This window comes from Sturnira hondurensis, unplaced genomic scaffold (genome assembly GCF_014824575.4).
Source record: "Sturnira hondurensis isolate 20B ecotype Veracruz unplaced genomic scaffold, ASM1482457v3 Scaffold0001532, whole genome shotgun sequence".
Lineage (NCBI taxonomy): Eukaryota > Metazoa > Chordata > Mammalia > Chiroptera > Phyllostomidae > Sturnira > Sturnira hondurensis.
The window spans coordinates 1,034,154-1,057,017 of record NW_028074163.1 but is presented as its reverse complement, the minus strand read 5'-3'; the positions used below and the strand labels follow the sequence as shown (position 1 = coordinate 1,057,017).

The 22,864-nt window shown below is 44.8% G+C and overlaps 1 protein-coding gene across 3 annotated transcripts in view; it reads left to right on the top strand.

Moving 5' to 3' along the window:
• PLEKHM3 (pleckstrin homology domain containing M3) overlaps positions 1-22,864 on the top strand; it is a 146,722-nt gene that overhangs the window by 17,635 nt on the left and 106,223 nt on the right. For all 3 annotated transcript variants that reach the window (XM_037029898.1, XM_037029911.1, XM_037029903.1), the window contains 2 exons: positions 357-1,274; positions 16,869-17,804. In XM_037029898.1, the coding sequence (XP_036885793.1) occupies positions 668-1,274; positions 16,869-17,804 (1,543 nt within the window). In that variant the 5' untranslated portion in view covers positions 357-667. The remainder of the gene's footprint in view (positions 1-356; positions 1,275-16,868; positions 17,805-22,864) is intronic.

The window sequence follows — 22,864 nt, the reverse complement described above, 5'->3', positions numbered from 1 at the left end:
CATAGAGGCCCAGTTACAGAATTCCTAGTCTCTTTTGCTTACTATTTCAGGTCAACATATCACAGAGATTTGCCAGGGTAGTCTTTTCACAATTGCTCTCAAAGGCTTCTCTGTGTGAGTAAAAGCTATTGACCTTAATTCCCCTTATCAAGAGTTCCACTCTGCTCTGTGTGAGTTCTAATACAAAGCAGGTCGTGATGTGTACTCTTGACAGTGGAACTTCTGTGCATTTGTGGTCCACCTGTGGGTGTGACTGCCATAGAGAAAATGGAAAGATGGGGATGTAATTGGGCAGGTTTGTGTGCTACAGAATATAGTGAACCATGTGTCATGGTGTCCTTTTTGTTTTCTTCCAGGAAATTAAGGATTGCCATGGCATTGTTTTGAGAAGCACTTCCTGTTGTCTTTGCAAAGATCTCACTGAAGAATTATCTCAAAGGAACATTTCCCCTCTGAAACCTTTTTTACTGGCCATTGTCAGCGAGCAAATGCTTCTCCTGACTGGGAACACATCAGCCACCCTTGTGCGTGGCCTGCTCCAGGCAGCCGAATGAGGTGCCTTCCAGTTGTTCCCAGAACTCTGCTGCCCAAAACATCTTCATTTGTTGGGTGACTGCTCATGAGGCCCTTTCCTGAACCAGCCTAGCAGGCCTCCAGAGCCCGAAGCATGGAAGCTTTGGAAGTGGATGATATCAGCCCAGCCTTGGAAGTTACTGAGGATTTCTTTACTACCTTTGACAGTAAGCTAGACAAGGCCATGCAGCAGGCAGAGGTGTATGGGATTCAGGAAGTCCCTGAACTGGTGGGGCACGAGGTACTCAGCAACATAGCAGAAAATGGTGCTATCAGAAATGTTGCTTCTCTGGGCAAGGGGGGCATGATTTGGGACCACTGTAAGACCAGGCTCTTAGAAACCAAAGCTCAAAATGTCTTCCCTGCCAAAGAACAGTTTATGGTCCAGAAAGGGACGGCCCCAGATAATCTTTCCTGGATGGAACAAAAGGAAGCATCGACCTTTAATTTGTTCGACATCTGTCAGCGTCGGAGGAACAGACCTCGTTCTGTGAATGACTTACTGGATGAGACCTCTACGTTTAAGCCAGGGCATGCACGATCAAGGTCAGACGTGACCCAAGTGGACTGGAGGGTCATCCTCAACACCACGCCTTTGCAGCAGCTCCCCCAACAACCACCTCTTCAAGGCCCTCACTTCCCCAGGTCGTCTCTGCTGTTGCCCTCACCGAACAAGATAAAAGATGCTCAAGGAAATACTGGTATGTATTTTATATCCGATTGCCACTGACCAGTTGTTGATTTCCCTTTGTGTCTTTTACATTTGCCTCAGGAGAATCTCATTCTCTGATGTCCTTGTCTGTCTATGCTTACTTAAGCCTCCTCTATGTTTTCTTTCATACTTGACCTTGTCTCATGGTCTTATTATCATCATAGGTGGTACTGAGTGAAAAGACAGCTCTGGCTAATTCTTTCTCATCTGATATGTTAGAATCAAAACACTCATCACTAATGTAGCATTTTTCCTTTGCACATTGTATGGTACCACTTATTCATGTCGGTAGGTGTTCATCAGACAGTAGGTGTTCACACCTTGGGCTTGGCCTTGTACCATGAAGGATTTAAAGGTGTGTGCGGACACAATCCCTGCCCTAAGAACTTCTCATTTAGCTGAGGGGACTGACACTCACAGAGACGCCAGGAGGCACCCAGTAGTTAGAGAAAGTAGATGTCACCTGAAATGTGTATGAGGGAGGGAACTTACACATTTTATTCTGTCTTGGTGGACTCTTTTTGATGAGGGAGTGACCATGACTGTAAGAGCATAGAGGAAGGAGAAGACACCCTGGGCTGGGATTGTCAGGCAGGCCTTGTGAGAGGCCATGGGACTCGAGCTGGACCTTGAGGGACGCTCAGGTGCAGGACGAGTCTCAGTATAGAACACCTGGTCAGGAGCAGGGTGTGAACAAAGGTGAAGACACGGGAAGTGCAGAGAAGGGTAAGTCAGCCCTTGTGAGAGGAGCCCAGGATCCCATGGCAGGTAGTGGGAGGGAAAGGTTGGACAGGTTCGCTAGGACCTCGTGGACCTTGGATTTCCTTTCTCCTCGTACTTGATACGCATACCTGCACTTAAATGTTGTATAAATATGCTTCCGTACTCACACATGAACTTTCTCTTCTGTGAGATATGACAAGTATCTCTCTGTTTGCATCAGCATTTTCCTTCAAGGGAACCTCTTTTATACAGGCTATCCATTTTTATTACTGACAGTTCTTCAGTGACCCTGCTTATTAACCTTTCATACAGATGGCTTCCGCTCAGTTAACTGGGGAGACTAATTTGTGTACTTAACTGCTGTTTTACGGTTACTCCAGTCTCTACCATTGTTTGGTATTCCACTGGCACATTTAACATTTGATTAATAAAACTTAGTTTATGAGTGTAACTTGAGGCAAGGTTGTAATGAAGTGTCTGTTCAGGAAAGGCAGCGTTCCTCGTGAGGTGCTGCATTATTTTCAAATCCAGTTCAAATCCAGCCTTTTCAAATACTTTTTTCCGCTCAAATTTATGACTTGTGATTCCTCGTTGTTTTTTTCCCCTGGCGCCTCACTGGCCCTCTGTAACATCTGGCCAAGGGCGGTGACTGTGGGAGTAAACCGGAAAGGACGTTGTAACGTGCAGAGGGCGGAGCAAGAGCTCCACCTGGAGCCCAAACAGGTGTACTCCTTTGATTAGCAAGGAACCTCGGCTGCTTTTGGTTTCCCGGAGTTCACATGGATTTTCATCTCTGTTCCTTCGCAACCGCAACCGTTCCAAATCCCTGGCACCGCCGAAGTTAGGAGAGGGTCCTAGTCCCAGCTTCAGTTTCCCTCTGTTGTTTGTGTTGTAGATGCAAGAACCAGACCTACTTCAGGTTCTCTCTCTAGTATGTTATGATTATGATGTTTTAATTCTGTATTTTTAAAAAGTTGAATGTTAAATGATGTTGAAATGTAAGTACTGAATGGTGTTTTGAAAAGTAAACTTCAACAAATGGCCTTTGTAGAGATTTCTGTAACACAACCTGGCCACCTTTTGGTTATCCGTGAGATGCACATCTTAGCGGGAATTGGCAGAGTTGCACAAGCAGCATGTCAAGTTTCGGACGCATTTTCTTTCTGGCATGTTCTGGAGAGCAGGCAGGATAAATTGTGTTTTTATTACTAACCAGGCGAAGGGGGAAGGCAAGCAGTGAGTGCCTGCTGGCCATACATTCTTGGGCTGAGGGTGGAGAGGAGTTCTAGGTGCGTGGCTGGTCACCCACTCTGCTAACTGTAATTCTTACAGCCTNTTGGTAGAGTTGCACAAGCAGCATGTCAAGTTTCGGACGCATTTTCTTTCTGGCATGTTCTGGAGAGCAGGCAGGATAAATTGTGTTTTTATTACTAACCAGGCGAAGGGGGAAGGCAAGCAGTGAGTGCCTGCTGGCCATACATTCTTGGGCTGAGGGTGGAGAGGAGTTCTAGGTGTGTGGCCGGTCACCCACTCTGCTAACTGTAATTCTTACAGCCTTTGGGGTGGATGTGCCGACACTCAGGTCCATTTTAGTCCAAATCAACCAAGATCTCTGAGCTGAGTTTACTCTGAAACCTTTGAAAGTAGTGACCCAAACTGAAGAAAGGCTTACTGTTCCTCCTGCAGGAATATGCCCAGAGCAGAGGGGGGCGGCGGCGTGTCCTGGCTAGAGCTGGAGAGTTGGGGTCCAGCCAGACCTCGCCCTTGAGCTCCAGACTTGCATATCCGGCTGCCTGGTGAACATGTCTGTTGGAATGCCTCACAGGCATTTTAAATTCAAAGTCACCAAAAGCGACCCATCATCCTCCCATCTCCCCCTCCTGCTGTTCTGAAAATTAGCAGGGGTTAGTGAGAGGCGGGGGGGCTCCTCAGAAGAAATGAAATCTAGTCACACTGTCTTCCTTTGAGGAGGTCAACTTGATGTCATGTCTGGGTTTGTCACTCTCTTACCTATGGGCTTTATTACTGCAAATTTTTATGCTCTCTCCTGCTCATTTGTTTGTTTGTTTGTTTGTTTGTTTCCTGGCTCCTTTTCTGAGCTCACCTTGAATAGCTTAAAAGACTTACCAGGAACCCTGACTGGTGCAGCTCAGTGGGTTGGGGTGTCGTCCCACAAACTGAAAGGTCGCCCGTTCGATACCTGGTCAGGGCACAAGCCTCGGTTGTGGGCCAGATCTGCAGCTGGGGGCTGTGAGAGGGAGCCAATCAACGTTTCTCTTGCACATCGAGGTTACTCTCCCTTTCTCTCTCCCTCCCCTCCCCTGTCTCTAAAAATAAATAAATAAAATCTTTAAAAAAAAGACTTACCAGGAATGGTTTTTCTCCTCACCCTTACCTTCCTTTTCTTCTGCCTCCCTTATCCCTCTTCCCTTCATAACAGCAAGCCCACAGATCTTCTTCATTAGGTAGGACTGCGGCACCTTATGCCTCCTTTAGTGATGGGCAACCGGGCTTCTGAAGCTCACTGAGGATAAATGCTGCTCTGGGTACAAAGCAGACCAGGTCTGGCATAGTGAGGGCAGGGCGTAGCTGGGGTATGGCATCAGCTGTTTGTTAATGGGCAAGCCTGTCTGAAGAAGTCCCGCTGGTCAAAAGAAGACAGTGTATTGGTTAAAAACGCTGTCTCTGAACAAGCAAACAAAATATAACCAGAGACATTGAAATAAAGAACAAACTGACAGTAACTAAGGGGAGGGGGGAGGGGACAATGGGGGAAAATAGGGGAAGGGCTGTCAAGGAACGTGAATAAAGGACACGTGGGCAAAGCCAAAGGGGTAGGTTTGAGGGTAGGAGGCAGGGATGGGTGGGGTGGGGTGAGGGAGTGGTGGGGGGAAAGTGGAGACAACTGTACTTGAACAACAATAAAAAAGTTGAATTTTAAATTAAAAACAAAACAATACACTTATTCTAACCCTATACTGTTAGTTTCGATCCTTGTCCCAGTACTTACTAGCTCTGTAACACAGGACAGCTTCCTTAATCTCTGTCTTTATTATTACTATTTCTGTCATAATGTCTGGAAAACAGTAGTATTCACCTCAGTTTCTTGTGAGCATTAAATGGGTTAAAATATCTAAAGTAATTCTTAGAACTATGTTTAGCACGTAGTAAACAATAAATGTTTTAGATGTTTAACAATGTTAATTGAACTTGCAACTCATGAATGAGAGTCAAGGTGACATTACCAATCACTCCTAGTTTTCCCTGCAGTCTGTTTCATAAACTGGCCTCACAAGAAATATTCCTCGAATTTACCTTCCTGCGGTGTTTTTTCTCACAGCTGCTAACTGATTTGTCAATGAGAAATAGACCACTCACTCCCTCTCACATGCTGACTTGTGATCAGCTGTTTCCTGTCTTCCACATTAGAGTTTATGGTCACCGAGAAAGGGATTGCCTCTTACTGTTTTATCCTGGGTACCTAAAATAATGCTCTGGAAATAGTCTGCGCTCAAACATGCTTTTAGTGCCACAGCTGGTAAACTGGGCACCTGGATTCGAACCTAGGCAGTCTCCCTCCAGAGTCCATGGTCTGGACCACTCAGCTAGGCTGTATCCTTGCTTTGGAAACCAGTAATCAATCCTCAGGCTGCAGAACGCTCCACTTCCAAAGCCTTATTGGCAGTCAGTCTCTGTGGGGGGAGAGGGTGGGAAGTAGTGTGGAAGAAATAGGCCTGGATAATGTTTGTAGAACTAAAATTAGTCTCTCAGGGGATCCACTGGTTAGGAAAAACTGAGACACTACAACTCAGTCTAGCTAAAAGCAGGAATTGTTTTCTGCATTTAACATATTTGCTAAAATGCATGGACAGTGCAGAGCTGGTCACAGCTCTTCAGGAGACCAAGGAACTACAAAAGGAAGACTGTAACTTTGCTTTTCACATTCTCAAATGTTACCTATGCAGGGGGCATAAGTAAACGGATTCCTCTGGGTTGTAACCATGGAAAGGTGGCTTAGGGTTTTGCCCCATCTTTGGCTGCTTCTTTTTAGTCTTACTTAGAGGTATGCAAATACATTCTAGATTCTGCATTGCCTCAGGCAGATGCAGACCTGAGGACAGATTTTTCAGATGGAACGTTTACCTGTGTTAATGGATAAAGGGTACTGCCAGTGGGTCCTACTAGGCTGATGGTATGTGGCTTGAATCCAACCTGGTTAACACTATCTGCTCTACCTGGGGGTTGCATAGTAATGTCAAAAGGATTAGCTCGTAGATTGACAGGAAGGAATAGCTCTCAGGTAAGATGGCAGCAGAGGCAGTTATTTCTAAAGAAGCCAAGGCAGTGGTGGAGAACACAGCTTCCTAAGGGTGGGCTCCTTCCCTTTCTGCCATCCCAGTGTCTGCTGGGCCCCGGGCAGCTGGAGGGCAGTATGACTGGGCACTAGCCCTGAGGGAGGGGCTCGATCCCCCTGCAAGAGTGGCTCACATCGAGGTTTAGCGCTAACCTTAGTTCTATGCAGACGTGCTCTTCACGGGTGTGTATACCCAACCCTTTACTCCTTTGCATCACTATCATCTGGTTCACGTTCGCCAGCCAGTGGTTCAGCCATGTGCACCAGGGATTTCCCAGAGGATAAAGAAAACAGGTGTTAACATCATAGAATTACAGTCCTGGTATAAACATATATCTAGGTAGAAACATAAAAAGTCATATGAACGTGAGGGCATTAGATATGTTATCCATATGAAAAATAGCTTGTGTGCACACACACACAATACTTACATTGGTATACTTAGAAGTGTGTGTACATAGCAGAGGAAGGTGAGGCTCTCTGGAAAGAATACTCAACTAGGACTCAAATGTATCTCGGATGTTTGGAAAAATCTATTTGTCTCTTGCCTTTGGTTTATAAACCTAGGGAAGCAGGTTAAATCATTTCTACAATCCTTCCCAACTCTGAAATTACATCATTCTAGGATGTACTTGAACTGACCCTGACTCAGGGTTGTGTGGGAGCTAATTACTGTAGTCGGATCAGTGATGGAGATATAGGTATGCTTTCTGTGTGCCTTATAAGTCTACTTCTGCATGAACTGCTGTTGTACTTTTAAAATCAAAATTTTTTAAAGAAATGCTTTGCATTAGCTCCGAAGCTCTGAAACTCGACGGACTGCCAGAATCCGACTTACTCTCCCTCCCTGACTGTGTTCCCGTTTTCATCTCCTTGCCGAGGGCAGTGGTCGGCGGGGCTTTTGTTTCCATCGGGTTCACTCCCTGGCGACCTGGTACCGTTTCCTGTGGCTGTATTCTCTTGTTCTAAGTGCTTCAGGAGATGGGCTCAAGCAGAGACTTTCTTAGGGCTAGAAAAACCATGGCAGTATGGCTTCTTTATCCTGAGTTTTATGCTACTCTGTTTTCATTCCCTTTCCCCCCATCTTTCACTTGAAAAAAAAAAGCCAGATTTGGAACTTATACTAAAATGACTGCTTTTTCAATTATGGTGTTTCTCAAAAGCCTTGGAGCCAGTAGAGGTGGGAATATTCCTGCAGGCTTAGAACAAGTGAGGTCACCAGGACATGGTCTCTTGCTGAATTTATGATTCACCCTTCAGCAAGATTAGTCAGTGCAGAGAAGTTGCTAAAATAGGTCAAAGAAAGTTGATTTTTTATGTGGTCGTATAGTTTCCATTGGTTACATTATTGAATGTTGGCCGGTGGCGGCCATTCGGAAACCCAACGTGCCTCACCGACAGCCCGTGTTCTGACTCCTAAAATTTCTGTGTGGGGACTCTGAAAGTGAAGCGTCTGACTTTCTCTGTGGCTGCTCCGTTAACGTATTTCATCTGTCTTGGCCAGGAAGAGGTAGTTACTAATTTGACCAGCTGCTAAAGTTACCTTCTTAAAACAGATCTTTTCATGCTGCTCTGTTCTCAAAAATGAATCATGGCTCCCCAAAATCAACTACAAGTCCTATAAAGCATCTAGATACATTGCTAACCTCCTTGCCCACACCTTCCTTCGGCCCCTCCACATGCCATTTTTGACTGTGCCGTGGCCTTTCAAGCTTCCGGCCTCTGCTCGCGCTGTCTCTTCATCCCAGAATCCTTTCCCAGCCTTTTTCACTCCTTGAATCCTCCATTATCCTTCTAGGGTCAGTTCAAATGCCACTTCCTCCCTGAGACCTTTCCATGTTTTTCTCAGTTAAAATTCATTTTTCCCTTCCACCCTGTGTTTCTATAGCACATTTTATTTTTATTCCGCTACACATGTTAAGTAATTGCTTGTACGTCCATCTCCCACACCAGGTTGGAAGTTCTTTGATGATATGAACCATATTGTAGAAAACTTTGTATTATCCCAATATGAGCATAGACAAGGTGTTTGGTTGAATTTTATGTATTGGTGCTTGGAAAATCAGGACAGTACAGTTTGTTTTTTGTTTTTTTTTTACAAAATGCAAATTGCTTCTCTTTTCATTTTCCTTATTTATGGCTTGAGTGAAGTTGAATGCAGTTTGTTATTATTAATACTATCATTTAATGAGCGTTAACCACATTCCCAATTCTGTGCTAAGACATGTTCATTGTTTATCTTATTTAATATCCATAATAGTTTAATATGATAGATGATATGGTTCTGATTTTACAAGTCAGGAAGCCGAGCCTTAGAGAAGTAGGTGTCACGCCAGGCCATGCAGCTAGTGTGTGGTGGGGTTCGTGTCCTGACCCAGGCCGGACGTTGGAGGCCACACGTAACCACCCAATAGTGCTGTCTCTCAGGCTGAGGAAGTCTAGGACTTATGTTCTCCACAAATAACACAGAAAGTCTGTGCTATTTGATCCAGATTGAAAGTCTGGGTTTTGGAGTCCCACTCTCTTGTGCACTATGTGGTGTGACCTTGGTCAAGTCATTTGCTTCCTGGAATCTCTTTCTAAATCTGTGAAATTTATTAGAATATTTTCAGAAGCAAATATCATATGCAACTAAAAGCGGCAGAAATAGTAAGGCCACTTATTATATGTATTTTCATATATCTAACAGATGGCTATTGAACACTTAGTGAATGTTGAGTACCATATGCAATGAACACGGAAGAAGTTTGAATGTAGGTGGCCTCAGGGTCGTCAAGGATCCAGGTGCCTTCCATCTTTTTGCTCTGCTCTCTTCCGCATATCGGCAATGTCTCTTCCCTCACTGGTACCAGAAGGCTGTCGCATTCCCAAGGATCATTTTTCCATCAACAGCCCAAGTCAGGAAGGGAAAGCGGGCCACTTCCTCCAGGTCTCTCTCCAATGCCCTCTCAGCAGCCAGAACTGGGTCACGTGCCCACCCTGAGAGCAGTCTCTGGCAAAGGAAAATGGAATTACTGTGGCTGGATTCAGCAAATCACAGTTCTCTCCGGGGGGCTTGGGAGAGGCCATCTCCTCTAAGCGTATGCCATCATACCTGAGTAAAATAGGGTTCTGTTGGTAAAGAAGAGGGGGAGAGAACTAGCCAATAGGATAAGCAAGTAACAGGTTCCACCTCTCATGGGGTGGGCTAAAAAGCGTTCTAAGTTTCTGTGATTATGTATAATGCCCAAGGTACAGTAATGACATGCCATTTATATTAAAGTCTGTTGGCCCAAGTATAGGAGATTCTTTGTACTTAATGTCTATAGATTAGAGAAAGAGAGTAGAAAGTTCACTATGGCAAAGACTGAGCATAGTTTGAAGGCTGATGTTTGGAACTTTCTGAGTGAAAAGTTCTATTAAGATGAGAGGCGACCCTTGTCACAGAAGGCAGAAAGCCTCTTTTAGGAAGTTGGTTAGGTGTGTTGATCTCCTAGTCAGGGTCACGCTTGAGAACTGAAATTGACCGTGACTATATTGACTTACACTCCATCACGGATGCGCTTAGCCAAGACTTTAGATGCAAAAGATCCCTAAGTTGATGTCTCTAGCCGATATGCAGCAGGCGTACTATAGGTTCATTGCTACTGGAGCTTACCTAGATAATGTGTAATCTTTCCCCCTAGGTTTATTGCGAAGTGAGAACAAATAGGATATTTTCTTTATCTGTGGAAAAACGGTACCTAAAGTACCTTACAGGAAAGATATTACTGGAGCCTAGTTCACTTCTACCAGAATAAGTTTAACAAGTGTTTGTGAGCACTGCTGTGGACCATATTTTAAGAGTACAAGGCACAGCCCTTCTTTGGTTCCGGTAGCAGCATTCTCTTGAAGTTCTTTGCTGTGGACGTTTGGGGCGGTGTCCTGTTTAATTGGATTCTATTAATTTCACTTCTCTCATGTGCCTCTAGTGAGGAGAACAAAGACCTAAAATTAGTCAAAATTTTTTTCTCTAGTTTCTGGCTTACACACAATTGAATACTATACTATGATACAAATAGACTCGGAATACTATGTTTTGTTACCCAGGAATGTAAAGAAGACAGAGATGATTATGATGGAGAATGTCAGAGAAGCCTTCGTAGAGGAAAGGATGTTTCAGCTGAACTTGAAGGGTGGAGCACAAAGTCATGGTGGAGGGGAAGGCAGCATGTGTGTGAGATGGCCAGGAGGCCAGTCTGGATCAGGGCTGTCTGGGAGAGTGCAGCAGTGGCCTCAGGCTGTGGAGGACCTTCAAAGCCAGACAGTTAAACGTAATGTGATAGGTTTGGCAAGAAGCACTTGGAAATTACTTGAAAGTCAAGATTAAAAGGGTAATTACCAGAACTTTGGAAGTTGGCAGGGTTGAGCAGTAGTGAAGGGGAAGGATAGCAGGAAACCTTCTTTCTTATGGCTTTTGTGTCCAGGTAAAGGGACACCAATTAGGCTAACACTCTTGCCTCTCCTCCTCCTTTGGGCCCTTCAGCCCTAGGGAGCGTGACTTATGGTCAGGTTTAGGAGAGGAACCAGGCAGTGAGAGTGCAGCCTGTCTCACAGGAAGGACTGATTCTGGCCTGCTCCTCCAGGCTTGCTCCTCCATTCATCAACCTGTCATGGGCTGTCCCCCAGGAGGGGCAGTCTGTGGAGATCACTGCTGCTCGTGACTCACAGGTAAGTCTGTATAATCCTGGGGTTCAGTGTGTTAGGAGGACCCTGTGAGAAAAGTCCTAACTATTGAGCACAGAATCTAGAGGAGGAAGGAGTCCCGTGAAGCAAAGAAGAGATAGCAAGGGGCGAGGTGGAAGGGTTTCAGGATTAAGACCCTTACAAGGATGGGGTAGAAGGCAGGCAAGGTGAAGGAATCAGAAAAATGCCTGGGTTAAAAAGGACGGAGCACCACATAGGAAATTGGTAAGTACTTTATGATGAAGGGTCTAAGAAATCTAGGAGGTTACTGTTGTGGAAGAGAGAGTTAGGTCTCTGGAGTCAAGGAAGATGAGGATCTTCCTTGATAAAGATTTTAAAACCAGATGGTAAATGCATATCTATATCTCTTCCCCCCTCAGTGACATCACGGTGCTTTCCCTCAGAGTCTGGATGTATCTCAGCATCTTTCTCAATACAGGGTTCTAGGCAGCAACAGTCAATGGAAGTTGCCTTGTGTCGCTGCTTCAGATGGTATCAGAAGGGGCTGCTACTCCTGACTGAGGGTGGGTAGAGCTAAGAGCAGGTCAGCCCATAAGAGGTAAGGTCCAGGAGTCCCCTGCAATTGGAATTGAGGACCAGAGCTGAGTCCTGAAGCCTAGAGTGGGTAACTAACCGCAGGGAAGCGTTCAGTCTAGGAGGAAAAAGTGGTGCTGGCAGGTGGATGGCCAGTTCTAGGAAATTCTGTGCCTCTGAGGAAGTGTAATTACATTCTCTCATGCTCTAGGCTATCAGTGTGATGTCAGCAGTACGTGGGCCAGAGCTGTGAGTTAAGGTTGAACCAAGTGGCACTGAAGTCTGGGAAGCAGAGAATGGGATCTGGAAGTCAAGAGGAAATAACAGTCGAGTATAGGTAATTGGCATTGGCCATTCATGAAGAAGAACCTAATTTGTAGGTTCTTCTTCAAAGCCAGACAGTTAAACGTAATGTGATAGGTTTGGCAAGAAGCACTTGGAAATTACTTGAAAGTCAAGATTAAAAGGGTAATTACCTGAACTTTACCACTGTATCTTTGTTTGAAGTGATTCTGTAGTTTCTCCTTTATCTTGAGCGATTCAATTTACTACATAGATCTGGAAGTCTCATATTAAAGTCATTTACCAAAACCAGTTGTAAACACTTTGAGAACTTGTTATCGTGGTGTCTTCAACAGGATTTAGTTGAAGCTTTGCATATAGTTGGTACTCAGTAAATGTGTGTCGATTTGCTTTGCTTCCTTCTTTTTGAGCCCATTTAGTAGTTGTAGATCCTGTGTTCTAGGCTTTCAGATCTTAAAATCATCTATCCTCTTAGCTGACTATAGTATGGATAATTTACAGGGAAATTGAAAAGAAAGATGATGAAGGGCGAAAGAATCATAATGTATCACTAAACCTTGAGAGGCGATCCTTTTGGGTTTGTCTGGGACAGCGTGTAGTACTGTTGTATTAGGAGTTCTTCACTAACTCCTCACTTTGGCTTTCTTTCACATTTATTAATTTGCTATAAGAATTTTAACATTTCCTTTAATTTGCCTAGACAATTTTGATTTGGAATGTTGACACCACATGGGCTTTCGAGTTCTGTGGAAACATTAAAATGCTGCTCTTTGTTGTCCATTCTAACTATTGCCTGATCTTCAGAATCCTATTCTTGTGACTTCGCTCATATACTCACTCAGGCATTTCATATTGTCTTGGTAAACCAGATTACCTAAATATTTTATTTATTGCTTTCTGGGACATGGTGGTTTTTTAAAAGAAAAAAGTGTATAAAGTAACCAAAATGAAAGTGCATAACAGTTCAGTGATTATCTATGCTAATGCATGTGAAAATACCCAACTTTTATGTGTATTATTACATAAATACATATATAGACATTACATATAATATCTGAAGGCTTCATCTCAAATGGTGCACAGTCTGGGCAGGAGGATCATGGTGCTGGGATGTGGAAGAAGAAATGTGGGGTTTGTTTTTTGGGGGGGTTTTACCTTTCCTGCCAATTTTTGAATGATTTTATTATAATTTAATACATATTTGATGAATATAAAATAGAATCTGAAATGCAAACTTTAAGGTCTAAATAGCAGTTAAGAGGGAACATGGGAAACAAAGGAAGATTTAAACAACACCATTAGGGCACATTCTGCCAAATCCAGGATGGGAGAAATTCTAAATGACAAATGAGACTAATTTCTTCAACAGATACACGTCATGAAGGAAAGGAGGAAGAGGAAACTGTTGTAGATTTAAGGATACAGAAACCAAATCCATGTGTGAACCTAATTTGGACAAACCATCTGTATTAAAGAAGTTAGACACAGGCCAAGTATTAGATAAGGAATTATTCCTGCTGTTGGGAGTGTCTCATGTATATTTTAAAGTTCTTATTTGTTAGAGATGCATATAGTATCTCGTGTATGTTTTAAAGTTATTTGTTAGAGATACACCCTGAAGTATTTACAATAGAAATGACAAATGTCTGCACCTGGCTTTCGCACATCCCAGCGAACAACTTCGACAACAGCAACAGCAAACACTGCAGAGCCGGAGCTGGAGTTGGGTGGGAGAGACGGGACGAGAACAGCGGAGACGTGAGTTTTGAGGCCGAGGGATGATTACGTGGGGGTATTCGTTGTGCCCTTCTACATGCTTTTGAGTGTGTCTGTAGTTTTCCACGATGGAACCCTAGAAGGCCGAGCTAAGGGTCTGGACTCTAAGGGTACCCTTGTGAAGGGTCGGTCTAATGAGTGGCCCAAAGGCTAAGCTGGTAACACAGTGTGGATTGGCCGGGACTGGGGAGGACTAGAAGTGGGAGCCTGCTTAAGAGTTTGATTAAGGTGGTAGCCGTGAGAATAGGCATGTTTTTGAGAACAGATAGAGGGAATAATGGCAAAAGCAGGAGCAATTCAGGTGCGTGATGGGGAGCATGCTCTTCTTCCTCTGCAGTCGGCAGCGCACATGGTCCTCACACCCCTGCACTGGCTTCTGCGGGACGAGGAGGAGAGGGAAAAGGCACCTCCGCCGAAGGTGCCCAACCAGCTCTTCATGCTAGAAAGTGGAAAGCAAAGAGGAAACAAAGAGTTCTTTTAAAATTTTTTAAAATAAGGAACTAACTGCCTGTGGTGGCAGTATGAAATTTACAGGCATAGCAATTCACTTTGATCATCTCTATTACGTTGAGGCAGTATGACAGTCTTTGTCAGTGGTCCCATCTGAATCATTTCTTGTTAGTTAAGACATAATGTTAATTTGTAAAACTGAACACTTTACAGTAATGTGTGTGGGTTGATTAAGAGTTGAAACGATATGGTCTGGGGAAGCAAAAGTAAAACTATAGTAAATTAATGAAAGCTTAGATTTAGTATGTAACTTCTGCTTTGTCAATAGAAAAAATATTAAAAATAAACTTTAGACCCAGTGAAAGTAGCAGTTGTTAGAGATTAAAGAGAAATGGTAGTTCTCCAGTTCTCTACACGTAAAGATAATTAATACTTCACACCCAAAATATTAATAAGGTCTGATATAAGCAGGCACTCCAGAGGGGAATGCACACCCCAGAGAATAGTTTTCTGACCACATTTGCCTTCTTCTTGATGCTTCTTCTTCAAACAATTACACCATGCATCAAGCTTTAATTATGGGTCACTTCCTATGACTAATACCCACCCCTTCTGAATCCAGCCAACATACCTGTTTAGAGAGAGCTGAGCTGAGCTGGGGAAAAATATTGAACACAATGCATTTTTTTACTCTTCTGCATCAAGAAGGTGAGGGAACTTTTGAGACCCCCTAAGACAACTTCTAATCCAGTGCACCCAAGGACTCCTCATGTAGCACCCTAGCTGGTGCAGCTAGAAAGAAGTGAGGTTTTAGTCAGCTTTGCAGCTGGTTTGGGCCCAATTAAAGTAGACTTTCTAGTTCGTGGTAGCTTCTGTAAAAAGCTCTCAGGGAGGAAAGAAAAGGAGAGGAAAATTCCCAGCTAAAAGCAAGAGGGGTGGTTTTTGTGTTACCCAGGGCTGCGTAGCTGAGCCGCTGGGTCACAGGAGGGACGGAGACGAAGGAGGCTTGGTTAGGAGTCCTATTATGGAAAAGGTGGAACTATCATCAGCGCCTGATGGAAATGAGAGGGGCAGAGGCGGCAGCCGTGTCTAGCAGCACTGCCTCCCTCACTGCATTATCAGAACAGAAAGAGAACCTGAGAATAGGCATCCATTATCTCTTTCTACAAAGGGATTAGTGTGGGTTGCAAGAAATTAATGGCTTTTGCATTAACACAAATACTAATGAGTGTCAGGACCAGGGATGTAAAGCAGGTAAAATAGGCTTGTCTCTGCCTCATTCCTTTCCTTTTCTCTTTTGGCTTGCTATTTTAAGATGTAGATCTGTGTTACTCTTTTTTTTTTTTTTGCCTTCAGCCAAGATCAGAAATCATGCCCTTTGGGAGTGTGACTTGTCTTCTGTGGGGAATGACTCAATTAGCTTATGACCGTCTGCAGCGTATGTCAGCAAAGAGATGGAGACGTTTCAGAAAAAATATCTCTAGCAGAGAGGACTGCTTCCTCTTGCACTGCTGTCGTCTTCATGCCTGATAAAAGTATCAAGAAGTCTCCCGAGTGATCGCCCTTATTATTACAGTATTAAGCTTGTATATATTGCAGCCAGTCATTGATTAAAGATGGTATGACCAGGTACACTTTTGAAACTGAGTGTGAGGGGAGTTATATCTACTGTATGCTGGGCATTGTGCTGGAAGCTTTATGTCTAATTCATTAGGCTCTTTTAAGGTACCTGCTATGTACCAGGCATTGCATTGTATGCTGTGATATAAAGATGAAAAGACAGGCCTCACCCCTGCCCTCAGTAGGAAGGACAGACTTAAAAAAACCCCATACTTCAACATGTATTTTATTTGTTTTGATATTTAAATAAACAGTTATAACACAGCTTGATAAAAGCCCATCGAAGAGGAATGATACAGTAGGGATACCTGATACCGATCGAGGGGTGTGTGTGCAGGCAAGAGGGTGGGGGTGGGGGGAGTCAGGGTGAACCCCCTTTCTGGGAAAGGGGGTAGCTGGTGGAGGTGATGGGAAGGAGCAGTGCAAGTGGGAGGAGCAGCATAAGCACAGCCAGGCTCAGAGGTGAGCAAGGACTGCTGTCTAAGCAGAGACCTGAACAGGGAGCCAGTTGAGTCAAGCCTGGAGAACTGGTTAGAGGAAGGCAGGCTCATGAACCAGCCATGAGGACTGGGGGGGCGGGGCGGGGGGAGCTGTCTCAGAAACGGGTCTGTGAGCATCACGCGTCCTGCGCTGTCCTTCCCATTGACCCCTCCTGACTTCAGCACCCTAAAGGAAGATGAGGCTGAGCAGGGAGTTGGGTCAGGTGGCGGGAGGAACACTCTGACTTGTGTGTGGGTCCTCTGTAGGGTGTTACCTAGAAAACAAGAAATCCTGGCAAAGTGTTTCGTGGGTCCACAGGGCATAGATAGTCACATTTTTTCCAGTATTTCTGTTTTCTACACAGACCTCTGCATGTCACATTGACATTGCTCTTCTTCCCAATACTTACTCTTGTGATTCCACCCTAGCTAAGTTTTTAGACCTGAGATTTTTCTCCAATTACGTCGTGTCAATTAGGTGCTATGTTGGAAGTTTACTACACCTACTGAGTTTAGTTTGAACCAGAAAGGTGCTGACCCCTTATGCATTTGGTTGCTTGCGCCTGCCTTTCATCTCATTCGATTTATTTTCATTATTGAATTAATGACATGCCTTTTTGTTTTTGTTTTTTCCACCTAGAACACAAGCAGGCCTTCCCAAACATTGTGAAGAAGGGTTACCTGGAGATTAGGAAGGACCATGACAGCTGCTGGCAAAGCTGTTACGCGGAACTCTCCCCTTACAACTTGTACTTCTACAGCCTCGACAGCAGCGGGAATCAAAACCTCTGCGCCACGTACCTGCTGTCACACTTCCAGAGCATTTCTGTGCTGGGCAACCTCGAGGCCAGGCTGGTGGACACTGTTCTGTATGACAACACTCAACTCCAGCTGAAGGCAGAGTCGCCGTGGGAGGCTTTGGACTGGGGGCAGAAGCTCTGGGAAGTTGTGCATGCTTCTGTGCCTGGTTACGTGGGACGGCAGGATGAGCTGGCAAACTCACCAGGGCTTGGTTATCATTTTGACTGTACACAGAATCATTGTTTACAGAAGAAATCCAGTGAGCTGCTCACGCGGTCCCCGGTCTCGGATAGCCCCAAACAGTACCAAAACATCCTCAAGTCAGGGACGCTGTACAGGCTCACGGTCCAGAACAACTGGAAGGCATTTACATTCGTGCTGAGCAGGGCCTACCTTATGGCTTTTCAGCCCGGCAAGCTAGACGAGGATCCCCTGCTGAGCTACAACGTGGACGTGTGTCTGGCTGTCCAGATGGACAACCTAGATGACTGTGACTCTTGCTTTCAAGTCATTTTCCCCCAAGATGTCCTCCGCCTTCGTGCTGAGACCCGGCAGAGGGCTCAGGAGTGGATGGAGGCTTTGAAAACAGCTGCCAATGTAGCGAGGAGCTCAGAGCAAAATCTGCAAGTCACACTGAGGAGCAAGCCCAAAGATCAGATGGGTGGACCTGAGCTCAGGAAGAACAAACGTCAGTCCGTGACCACCAGCTTCCTCAGCATTCTGACGACCTTGTCTTTGGAACGAGGGCTCACTGCTCAGAGTTTCAAATGTGCAGGTATGAAGCAGATTTTTAGCCTAAGGCTTATTAAACAATTCTGCATCTCACAACTGGAATTCAGTTGCAGCTCCTTCTTGTTGAAAAAGCTATATTAGAACATCTGTTAGTCTTCATGCCGTGCGGGCGAAGTGAGTGTAGAAGTAGAGACAGTAGACCCCGTTGCATCAAAGTGACTTTGCCAAAGCATTGCCCAACCAGACTTTAGGCTTCCTGAGTCTGCTGTGACTCTGTTTCCTCCGCTTCCTTCAATAAAGGTCACTGTGGACGTGGATGCCACAGATGGCCTCCTCAGAGACATTCAGGCCCAAAGCCGACTACGAGCATCCTCAGGCAAGGGAAATGTCCATGGCCAGTAACTGTCATCAATCATGGCCTTGTCAAATCCTGTTAAGGTAGAATCTGCAGAGTCAGCCTTGACAGCAGTGTGGACATGAGTGAGAGAGCAGGGTGGATATGACTAAGCGGGTGACCTCTGAGTCACGGTGGGCCTGGGCCGCACCCTGGGGAAGCCCAGGGCCTTCTGGAGTTGCTAGGGGAAGGTGAGACACAGAGTGGAGTTCGAGGCCAGTAATCTGTTTTTTCCCCCTAAAATCCTGTTACTGCTTCTCTTCCCTACTCCCCATGCCTCTTACCTTCCCCAAAGCAGTAAAATAGACAGGAAAAAAAGTCTCACTAAACTAAATCTATATACTTACTATAAACGAAATCAAATGATTTCCCTTTTCCCCACTATTTGTGATAAGAAATTTACTGCGAAGGCAGGTTTAATTGGAGCCCCAATTTGGAAACATTTAAGCCACGTACATCAGATTTTTAAGTACGTTGTTTAAAAATGTATGAGAGGTTCACTGCCAACCAAGACCAGATTTCAGAAGTTGTGCCAGCCTCCGCATTGAAAAGCCATCAACAGTGGTAGCTCACTGAAAACCCCCGTTTTGAATTTACGTGAGTTATGATGATGGCTTTTCTATTGAAAAATAACGTACCTAACGGAGGTGGTCAGGAGTGAGTGATCCCTGCCCTGCCTGGAGGGCCTCAGCGACTGTGAAGCAGCAGCTGGCAGGGTGAGGTTGGAGAGAGTGCAAACACCCAGCCAGAAAGGAAGCCATACTAGGCGATGTGTGTATATACATGTCTACAGGCTTGGCTTAAGCCAGCCATCTGCTTTTCAAAACTAGTTTTGAAATAAGGAGACACCTTTTGTAGTGCAGTTCTTTAGAAATGTTCGGTATTTCAGTACCTAATTAATTATACTGGTAAATATAGTGTATTTCAAAGTTCAGACGTTCAGTGGTCATTTCTTGAGTGCCTGCTTTGTGGATGTTCTGGAATTATGGTATACTCTTCTGGCTTTAGGCTGCTGACAGGGGCAACACATCTGTTGTGCTATTAGAATCGGGGAGAAGAGCCCAGCTTAGTCCTCAAGGTAGGGACGGAGTGCCTGAACTGGGAATCTTTCTAGTAAAAGGGGAAGAAAAGCCTCAGGTGTCACAAAAGGATTGTTACCCGGTTGTCACCTGATGCCCCTCCCTCTCAGGAGTTGGCCTCCTGCAGAAGCGTGCACTGTCTGTGCCGCGTTAGTGTTTTTAGGGCTGGGGAAGGAGAAATGCAGGTAGAGGGTACCATTCAGCAGGCCCGCTGCATCTGGCAGTGGGGAAATGGAAACAGGAAAAGGACAAAGGAAGGGAGTAGAAGAGGCAGGGAAAGGGGTGCTACGTAGAAAAGAACAGGAAAAGGACTAAGTGATGGGTGAGGATAGAACGTTTGGGCAGCGGCTTTGGGCTCTGTATTTAAGGGTGCCTTTCTTGGCTGTGTTCGCTAAAGTTGGCTGGTTGGAGCACAGGTTGGTAGTAGGGAATCCAGGAGACGGGTGATGTAGTCTAAAACTCATTTGCTTCACTCAGCTTTTACCTTCATGTTTTGGTTTGGAGTTTTAATAGGGCATAGGCAGGTTTTTAATTTGGGATGGGGAGAAGTCAATCCTAATTTGTATAGTGTGGCCAATTCCAAAGTAAAAAAATGTTAATTTCATTTTATTGCTCTCTCTTCTATCGGAAACTACTACATTCAGTTGCTTTGTGGTACGTGTGGTTTCCCTGGGTTGCTTTTCATTTTCCTTAACTGCCTGTGCATGGAATACTTGTTTTCTATCTCAGGTAGGAATACTTCATCTCCTGTAGGGGGCAGAGTCTCAAAAGAAAAAGGCAGGAACTTGCTAAGCAAAGCTCTGAGTGTTTTTTAAATTACTTGGGAGGCTGTTCATTATATCAAGATTATTATAGCAGATGGAACTTTAAAAATTGATCTATGTTTCTCACAAACACAGTTAATGTAAACCAGCTGCTTCTTCGTGTAGTACTTGTGTTCCCTAACTTTGCATCCTCATAAAAACACTCATTCAGTGAAAAAGCTGGTTGCATGGCCGTGTTTACCTTCCAGAAGGCCAAAAAGTCCAGTAAATTGTTTTCAGTTGAATCTTGGCTTTATCTACTGTTTTAAGGAGAAGCAAGTCCACAATATTTCATGGTTTTAGTGGCCCTTCTTAAACTGTAAGTTTTTATGTCCACTTAGTCCCTCTCCCTTTAAGTATTTTTGATGAATAAACCTTAAAAGTGGAAGATTGCACTGAGCAGCTCTTTATTAATGATGTCATCCAGTTGCTATTCAGGACAGCCACAAACGTTGGCTCTTCAGCCTACGAAGTCGTGCAGTTGGCCTGATTGCACTAAATTCTTTCTATAGGTGAAGAATTTTCTATATTCTTCTTTGAAACTTAAAGTGCCCCTGCAGAGAAAATGGACCGCAACCATCCAAAAATGTCTGAGGTTATGGTTTTGCAAATACATGCTTATGTATAACTGTATCTTTCTTAGCGTGTGCTTGAACTTTTTATAGTTGTATTTGATTATGTGTGGTTTGTCCAAGGCCTGCTCCCCAGCTTCTTGGCTGCCCTGTGCTTGGGGAGCCCCAGCCACCGGGGCCTGCTTGCTGCTCTGGAGCCCACCGTGGTCATTCCCACCTGGCCTTTACACGCGCTGCTCCCTTTTCCTGAGCGTTTGCCTCTGAAAATTAATTTCTTTCATTCATATTACCCTCTGCTATCTGCCAAGTGTCTGATCACGTTTCTGAAACTTGAGTGCACCTGGGCAAGTCAGTGCTGCAAAAAAGTAGACACGGTCCCTGCTCTTGTGGAAACCGCGGTTCGCTGGGGAAGACGGCCGTTAGTCAGGTAACCACTCGGAGGATGCCACGTGGCTGCTGGGGTCTGAGCTCTGGAAGAAGAGCCGGCCCAGTCCCGGGGCTAGAGAACTGCCAGCAGCGGTGCCACGTGGAACTGGATGGCACTGCAGGTGTTTGGTCACTTCTGCCCTACAAACCAGGGCAGTTTGACAAGGTTGAACTTAGCGTTTCACCCGGAGCTGCAGAAGGTTCCTGAGCAGAGGAGCACATGATGAAAGTGGCATTTAATAATAATTAATTTGGTGGTGCTTTAGTACAGCTCTTCAGAAACCCCCCTGTGGCAGAAAGTGAGGTGCGCTTCTCTGGGGGAGTTACTGACTGGGATTCTAAATGGTGTTTGTTGGGCAATGGGGAATCTGTGGTATTAAAATATTAATGCTAAAACAAATGATTATGTGGCTTATTAAAATAGTTACAAAGTATGTACCTGTAAGTGGTTCTAAGGTTGTTCGCAAATAGCTGTATAAGTTAGGCTATAAGGCAGCAGTCCTGTCTTCCTCAGGAATTAAAGGTGTGTGTGCACATACCTGTTTCCCCTCAATAGATAACACGGTTTTCTTGGCACTGGTACACACAGATATTTTCAAGTAATTTCCCAGCAATCAAGAAACCTAGCAATTGACTACAGTACTGTTATAAAAGGGCCCAGAGCCTTGTTTATAGTTGCAACAGGGAGACGGGAAGCTTACCTTTTAAAGCGTCCCTTTTGTTACTGCTTTGTAATCTGGTAGTGAAATCAGATGGCCCACTGTGGGACCGTGTTCCTGATTCTGAACTGAAGTTGAAAATGTTAACGGAAGAGACAGCAAGAAAAACAGCGAGCCCTGGGGATCCCCTCCGCCGTTTTCACACTGTCAGTTTTTATGGTTTAACTCCTTTGGCTGCTGTTTAACCTCTTGGGACTGCTGTTGGTAATTACGTCTCTCTGGCTTTAAGAGCTTTTTGCTTTCCTTTTTTTCCCCCCAGCCCTTGGGAGGGGTTAGCCCAAGGTAGAGTTGGGGGCGGTGGGGGGAGCAGTTTTGCCGTGAATTCTTCAGCCATTTAGTGCAAATTCCTGTAATTACCGGCATTGTGTCCTCTCTGAATGGCACATAATGCAGCAGAAGCCATTCCTAATTGAGACCTTACAGGAGGTACAAATCCTCTCTTTGTTCAGCCTGACAAATTAGTGCCAGAAAGTGGCAGGGTCCGAGTGGGAATCAAAGGCGAGAAACACAAAGATGGAACTTAAGGCTACAGTAATAACCCTCTCTTGTCCTGAAGGAAAAAAAGGAATGACCAATGAAAAATGAAGTTTTTTTTTGTTATAAATTCCCTTGACATGACAGCACCTCAGGGCTGCTCTATTTATTTAGCAAAAGTGATTAAATAGTCATACAACAGGGCTGCCCATTGTTTCCCTGGGCACCCCCACCTCACAGACCCCCGCTGCCTCGGCTAATTGATTGACAATGAACCTCTGATAAAGAAGTATGTTGTTAGGGCCTGGGGTGGGGGGGGGGCATTTTTTCCCTCTCTTTGTGTGTCTGAGTGTGTGTGTGTGTATGTGAGATTTCACTTTTGTTTGAATTGCCCTTCAGTTTTTCTTTGCCCCCCCACCCCTCCTTTCCCACTTCTCCCCCTTGCTTTTTTCCCCCCAAAGCTTTTCAGCACTTGCCCCAGCTGACATTCACAAACAGGTAAAGAGGAATTAGTATTGTAGTGCAGGCTTTTGACAAGTTTATCTTTGGAGCAAACTTCCTCCTTTCCCCTGCTCCATTTAAGGCAAAACAGCAGCGTGAGAAGAGAGAAAGAGGAAGGGGGCTGATTATTGGTGC